At 40.3% G+C, this 6,366-nt stretch overlaps 1 protein-coding gene across 3 annotated transcripts in view; it reads left to right on the top strand.

Annotated features, from left to right (window-relative positions):
• Nucleotides 1-5,156, top strand: part of SRSF5 (serine and arginine rich splicing factor 5) — a 14,976-nt gene extending 9,820 nt beyond the window's left edge. For all 3 annotated transcript variants that reach the window (XM_014585379.2, XM_006171504.3, XM_006171505.3), the window contains exons 2-8: nucleotides 387-530; nucleotides 859-929; nucleotides 1,060-1,158; nucleotides 1,433-1,502; nucleotides 2,771-2,844; nucleotides 4,027-4,137; nucleotides 4,255-5,156. In XM_014585379.2, the coding sequence (XP_014440865.1) occupies nucleotides 405-530; nucleotides 859-929; nucleotides 1,060-1,158; nucleotides 1,433-1,502; nucleotides 2,771-2,844; nucleotides 4,027-4,137; nucleotides 4,255-4,534 (831 nt within the window). In that variant the 5' untranslated portion in view covers nucleotides 387-404 and the 3' untranslated portion in view covers nucleotides 4,535-5,156. The remainder of the gene's footprint in view (nucleotides 1-386; nucleotides 531-858; nucleotides 930-1,059; nucleotides 1,159-1,432; nucleotides 1,503-2,770; nucleotides 2,845-4,026; nucleotides 4,138-4,254) is intronic.
• The last annotated feature ends 1,210 nt before the right edge of the window (nucleotides 5,157-6,366 follow it).

Genomic DNA, 6,366 nt, shown 5'->3' with positions numbered 1-6,366 from the left:
CGCGGGGGGGTGCGCGCGCGCGCGCGGCCGGCCGCCATTGGGCTGGCCTTGCGGAGGGCGGGGTCGGCTCCGCCCGCGCTTCTCGGCCTTTCCTAACTGCGGCAGATGGGAGGGGGCCCCAGAGCCGCGGAGAGTGTGCGGCTGCGCAGTTCAAGAAGTGGCAGTGGGCGTTGCGGTTGCTGCGGTTTGGGCCCTGGAAGGGATCGTGTTGAGAGCCGAGTTTTAGTTCTGTCAGCCAGGCATCTGGCCTAATTAGGGGCACTCTTAGTTTGGGTTATAACGCCATTGGGTAAACATTTTATGTTACTTATGCTTTTGACCCGTCGACCAGGCGTTCCTCTGTGACATTCATTGGTATTGTCTCGATTGAATTAAAATTCTAACAGGGAATTCTGCCGGACGTCATGAGTGGCTGTCGAGTATTCATCGGGAGGTTAAATCCAGCGGCCAGGGAGAAAGACGTGGAAAGATTCTTCAAGGGGTATGGGCGAATAAGAGATATTGATCTGAAAAGAGGCTTTGGTTTTGTGGTAAGTATTTAGAACTGGGAGAATTACCAGTTACGTAGGTGAAGCTTTTGGTATTCATTGTTTTTGATCGGATTTAGTGTAGCTAGCAAATGTCTTCTGACAGTGTTAGGCAGCCTTGAGGCAGTGGATTTTGGTAAGGGTTAAAAAAGAAAATAAAAGCTCAACTGCTGATTGGAACCCATGCCTAGTTACTTCTTCACTAGATTTATTTGTATGGGGATGTCCTCAAGAGATTCCTCTTTCCATTTTCTCACATTTTTAGTGCTCTTAATTTGTTGTAGAATATGCACGTTAAAGCCATGTTAAGCATTTTAGGCATATATTTTAGGAATTTGAGGATCCGAGGGATGCAGATGATGCTGTATATGAACTTGATGGAAAAGAACTCTGCAGTGAAAGGTGAGAATCTTAGTTTCATAACTGCTTATCCCTGGAACATAGAGCAGACTAGGTCAGCTGGGATATCTTTGTGAGTAAATCTCCTGTGTAGTCTAAGTGTATAATGGAGACTTTTGTTTTGTTTCCACAGGGTTACTATTGAACATGCTAGGGCTCGGTCACGAGGTGGAAGAGGTAGAGGACGTTACTCTGACCGTTTTAGCAGTCGCAGACCTCGAAATGATAGACGGTATGTTATGAGTGACTGGTTGCTTTGAACAATCACTACTACAGGGGTAGTTTCAAGGTTCAGAAACCATTAGTAATAAATGATGCTGGAATCTACTGTAAAATCTATCCTGTTTCACATTACTGCTGCTGACAGGTCTGTATAATAACAAATAAACTGTTGGTAGGCTTTTGAATGATTTCTCATGTCTGATTGCTTGGACTTACTCAGAGTAACACAAGAAATGCACATCATTGCATTTTTTTCCGTTGTGAATACTCATTTTTTTCCTCAGAAATGCTCCACCTGTAAGAACAGAAAATCGACTTATAGTTGAAAATTTATCCTCAAGAGTCAGCTGGCAGGTTTGTTGAAATACGGTTTTGAGTTATTTCCATGTGGCTTTTTTTTTTTTTTTTAAGTAAATGGGAAGCTAATATTTTATTATTATTTTAAATTAAAAGTAGTTTTATCTTTTAATTAAATTTATGGGGTTAATTTTAATTTAAAACTTTTAATTAAATGTAACTGGGGGATATTTCAAATTTTAATGTTAATATCAAATGTAAATGTTTTGAGGATATTTTCTCTTGTTTTTGAAAATCAATTTTAACCAAATATTAAACCCTTTATTTGCCAGCCTATCTGTGTCGTTGGCCTTATGACGAGGAGTGCCTGTGGGTTATCCTAATCGTTGTCTTGGTCACTCTTGGTTGGGCCTGGTTGACTTTGCCAGTCAGCTCCTACAGTGATCATTTGGCCACCTCTAGATCTGTGTTTGCCGGTCTAGATGTAATCGATGCACTTGCTTGAAGTGCCAGGTTGCAGCGATCCCAGAGCGCTGATACCGTGATCTGATCCCTAAGTTGAGAGCTGTCTTCCTGTAACGCTTCCGAATGAATAAGAGGTCCTGGTCGAAAAGAGTTGAAAGATACGAAATTAGGTGGTCGTTGGAATCCTGATCGCAGTAAAGTGGTCCTTGGTAACTGCTCAAGAGTAGAACGTGTCTGCATCCGCCAGTAGTCTGCTAATAGGGAGGGCTGTGCGATTAAAGGCTTCCATCGATTGGGTAGTATCCTTCGAGTGGGTGGCGAAGAGCCAGTCGGGCATATGTCATGAAGGTTTCTCCGACCGATTAATGGTTTGCTGCTTGACTAGCCTAGGGAAATATTAATAAAGGTAAAGTAAACTTTTTTAATGACATATGGGGCACAAAATAACTGGTGTCTTGTAAATGTTCTGTTTTTTTTTTTAATATAAAACTTCTACTTTAGTCTTTAAAAATATGTACTGTTCTTTTTTGTTTTGTTTGTTTTTTTGTTTGTTTGTTTTTTTCCTTTCGTACTGAACTCAGCATAGACTAATACTACTTTAATGTTAAAAATCTCAAATTTCCTCTAGCATTTTGCTTAAAAGCAATATGCTATTTGCTTATTTCGTGCCCTGACATAATTTTTGAATTCTGATAGAATACAAGTGTGGTAAATACCATGTTTGTACTTTATCTAACATCTTCTCTTTCAGTAGTCTTGTTTTGTTTTGTTCTTTTTCTTTTTCTTTTTCTTTTTTATCATGTGCTTGTTTGTGTGTCAGCTTTCCTCTACTTTGCTTAACACAATTATCTTGTGTTAAGGATCTCAAAGATTTCATGAGACAAGCTGGGGAAGTAACCTTTGCGGATGCACACCGACCTAAATTAAATGAAGGGTGAGTGCGTGTTAGATTGCTATACACTTGCATAGACTTTTAAGATGTCCTGGAAATTTTGCTGTGAATCACTCTGAGTACTTAAAAAAAAATTTAAGATAATTATTTAATTTAATTTTTTTATTACTATTTTTCGATTTGACCAGAGAGAGACGAGGTTGGGGGCAGGGGAGTGAGAAAGTAAGCCACCAGGTTCGGGACTTGAACCATGGTCCAGCGCTTTAAACACCATGCCACCTGCTGGCCCAAAATTTTAACATACTTAAATGCAGTAGGTCTCTAACTGGGACATTGCTCCCTAGGGAACATTTGGCTGTCTCTGGAGACAATTTTGGTTAGAGATGTTATTGGTGGGCCAGCCAGGTGGCATAGTGTTTAAGATGGCTGGATCCCATATGTCCAACTGTGTGGTTCTAGTCTTGGGCTTGGCAACTTGGCAAATAATCCTGGGCGTGTCTGCCTGCATGCCCAAAAGCCCAAGAGGAGGATGAAGGAGAAGGGATTGTGGCATGGCCATCCACCTTGGGGACTGATTTCTCCTTATTTGCTCTTTCTCCAGCAAGTATACACACCCTATAGCAAAAAAAAAAAATTTCTGAGAGTAAAGGTGCTCGTTGGTATTTATTGAGTAGAGGACAGCTAGGCCTGCGGCTAAACATCCCTCAGTGCACAGAAAGCCCCCCCCCACCCCCCCACCCCCGTGCGCAAAAAATTAATCTGGATCAAATCGTCAGCAGTGCCATACTTTGCTGTAATGCTATGTTTGTCAGAATTAGGCTTAATATGACAATAACAACGTGAACACAAATTATTTCTAGACTCTAGTGTATGCAGTGTGAGAAACTAGGAGATGAATATGTAGTCACTTCCATATTTGTTGGGGATCTGTTAAAGGGACTCCTTTCCCGTTGACACTAAAATCCAGGATGCTGAAGTCCCTTATGTAAAATGGTGTATTATTGGCATATAACTTACGCACATTCTCCCATTTACTTTAAATTATCTCTGTGTCATATGTTTTACAATGCAAGTGATAGGTGCACAGTCATGCTATATTTTTAAAATTTATTATTTACTAGAATGTTTTTTGATCAATGGTTTGTTGAATCCATAGACGCAGAATGTATCGATACAAAGAACTGACTACTGTAAGACTGGCTGTTTTTTTCCCCCCCATTTTAGGGTGGTTGAGTTTGCCTCTTATGGTGACTTAAAGAATGCTATTGAAAAACTTTCTGGAAAGGAAATAAATGGGAGAAAAATCAAATTAATTGAAGGCAGCAAAAGGCACAGGTATCTCTTTAATATTTTTAAGCTATAAGTTTTATTTTATGGATTTGTAGGGCCTGTCTTGTAGGCTGACCTCGTACATTTCTTGTCTCCTCCCCCCAATTCTCTGCCTTTTTATAGTAGGTCAAGAAGTAGGTCCCGATCCCGGACCAGGAGTTCCTCTAGGTCTCGTAGCCGATCACGTTCCCGTAGTCGAAAGTCTTACAGTCGGTCAAGGAGCAGGAGTCGGAGCCGGAGCCGGAGTCGGAGCCGGAGCAAGTCCCGATCTGTCAGTAGGTCTCCTGTACCTGAGAAGAGCCAGAAACATGGTTCTTCAAGTAGATCTAAGTCACCAGCATCTGTGGATCGCCAGAGGTCGCGGTCCAGGTCAAGGTCCAGATCAGCTGACAGTGGCAATTAAACTGTTAATAACTTGCCCTGGGGGCCTTTTTTTAAAAAAACAAATTCCCAAACCATACTTGCTAAAAATTCTGGTAAGTATGTGCTTTTCTTGTGGGGGGTGGGGTTTGGGGGGTGGGGAATGGGTTGGGCTGGATATCTTTGTAGATGTGGACCACCAAGGGGTTGTTGAAAACTAATTGTATTAAATGTCTTTTTGATAAGCCTTCTGCTCACACTTTTGTGAATGTCTGAAGTAAATAGTTTGTGTATATTGACAGAGCTCTTTTATAACTAAAGCAATTTAATTTTTTTGTACTAGAAAAAAATTTGAACTTTTTAGTTTCTGGTTATTCAAGTATGTTAATTGAGAATTAGTTTAATGTCTATTAAACTAATTAATAGCTTTGGACACTTAAAAGAGCTCTAACTTTGCTTGTACATAAAGGCTTAATTTGAGTTTTTCTTGTTAGGGTCAGGGGTGTCCTACTCTTCAACAGCTGCAGGACAGACACATTAAAGCAGCTGTTTGTTATTGATAATAAAATACTACAAAATTGCTTTTTGTTTGTCTGAAATTCTATGCTTTCTATTGCCCCCATCCCTATTTGTGTAGATTTGAAATACATACAACATATCTAGAATTCTGGAGTTTGGTATGGTGCATTTGTCTGTCTCTCTTTTTGTTTTAGTTTGCTATAGGGTGTGTGTGCTTTTCAGAGTCAGAGAAAGTGAGAAATCACCCCCAAGAGGGATGCCTACACCACAATCCCTTCTCCATTCTCCTCTCAGTATTTTAGGCACATGCATATGGTGCCTGGTATGTTTTTCATGCCGTCGGGTCTGGGACTTTGAGTCACACAGTCTGCCAATGTGGGATCCAGTCACCTTAACCACCATGTCACTGGGTGGCCCTTTTTTTTTTTTTCTTAATGTTGCCACTGCCAGGCTAAAGAAAATATAGGCCAACAGTTGAAAGTTGAACTAGTAAGTTTGAGATTAATTGTGTCTCTCCTATACTGTCCTTTATCACTTGACTTTATTGTATTGACATCAAGTTACCTAAGGCTTCCAGAGCCAAGAGAAGGGTAATACATAAGTGTTTGGGAAGCAAATTACAGATGTTATTGTTTTTGACTGTCTAGTGTTACTCAGTTTTGATGATCAGAAGCTATCTGAAGCTTTTTCTCAGTGGGGATGGTTAAGGGACTTTGCCATGCTGTTGCTTGGAGTCCTGGGACATGTATGTGACAATTATGTTTGAGTGGAAACTATAGTGAAAGCTGCCTAAAGTCTTGATAAGGCCATATCATTTTACAGGAGGAAATCCAGAGATTTTTCAAATAATGAATAAATGGAATGGTACAAGAATCCAGAAATTCTAGCTTTAGTACCTCAAAAACCCATTCCTTCTCATTCTTGGCATAAACTCTCCTGCCCTAACTTTGCTGGGATTTTATTTAAGAAGGTAGAATTAGAAGCACTGGAAACATTTAGTTTTGGGGTTTCCCAGTTAGGAGTTAGGGAGGGGGTATCTTAATTCAAAAGGTTTTGAAAGGTTTTTGATCTTCTCATATAAAGGCCACTTCCCAGCTGTCTCTAAAACAAGCTTAGGCAATGTAATGCTTTATTATGAGTGTTAATTTTGAGGGGACTGGTTTGCTCAAAAATGGGTAGAACTTATTCTGTAATGTATCTCTGTTGCACCCAGCAGCCCGAAATTGCTTTCAAAAGGTAGTACTTTTCCTGGGGCTCTTTAACTATGGTACTTAGGGTAGTGTAGCAGTACGTACTTTGACATTTTGCCAGTTTTTGTTCCTTTACTCTATACTCAAAAAGAATCAGATGTTTACT

The sequence above is a fragment of the Tupaia chinensis genome, unplaced genomic scaffold (assembly GCF_000334495.1).
Source record: "Tupaia chinensis unplaced genomic scaffold, TupChi_1.0 Scaffold149686_1, whole genome shotgun sequence".
NCBI classification, from domain to species: domain Eukaryota; kingdom Metazoa; phylum Chordata; class Mammalia; order Scandentia; family Tupaiidae; genus Tupaia; species Tupaia belangeri.
Note: the sequence above shows the minus strand (reverse complement) of the source record. Positions and strands in the feature narration are given on the sequence as shown.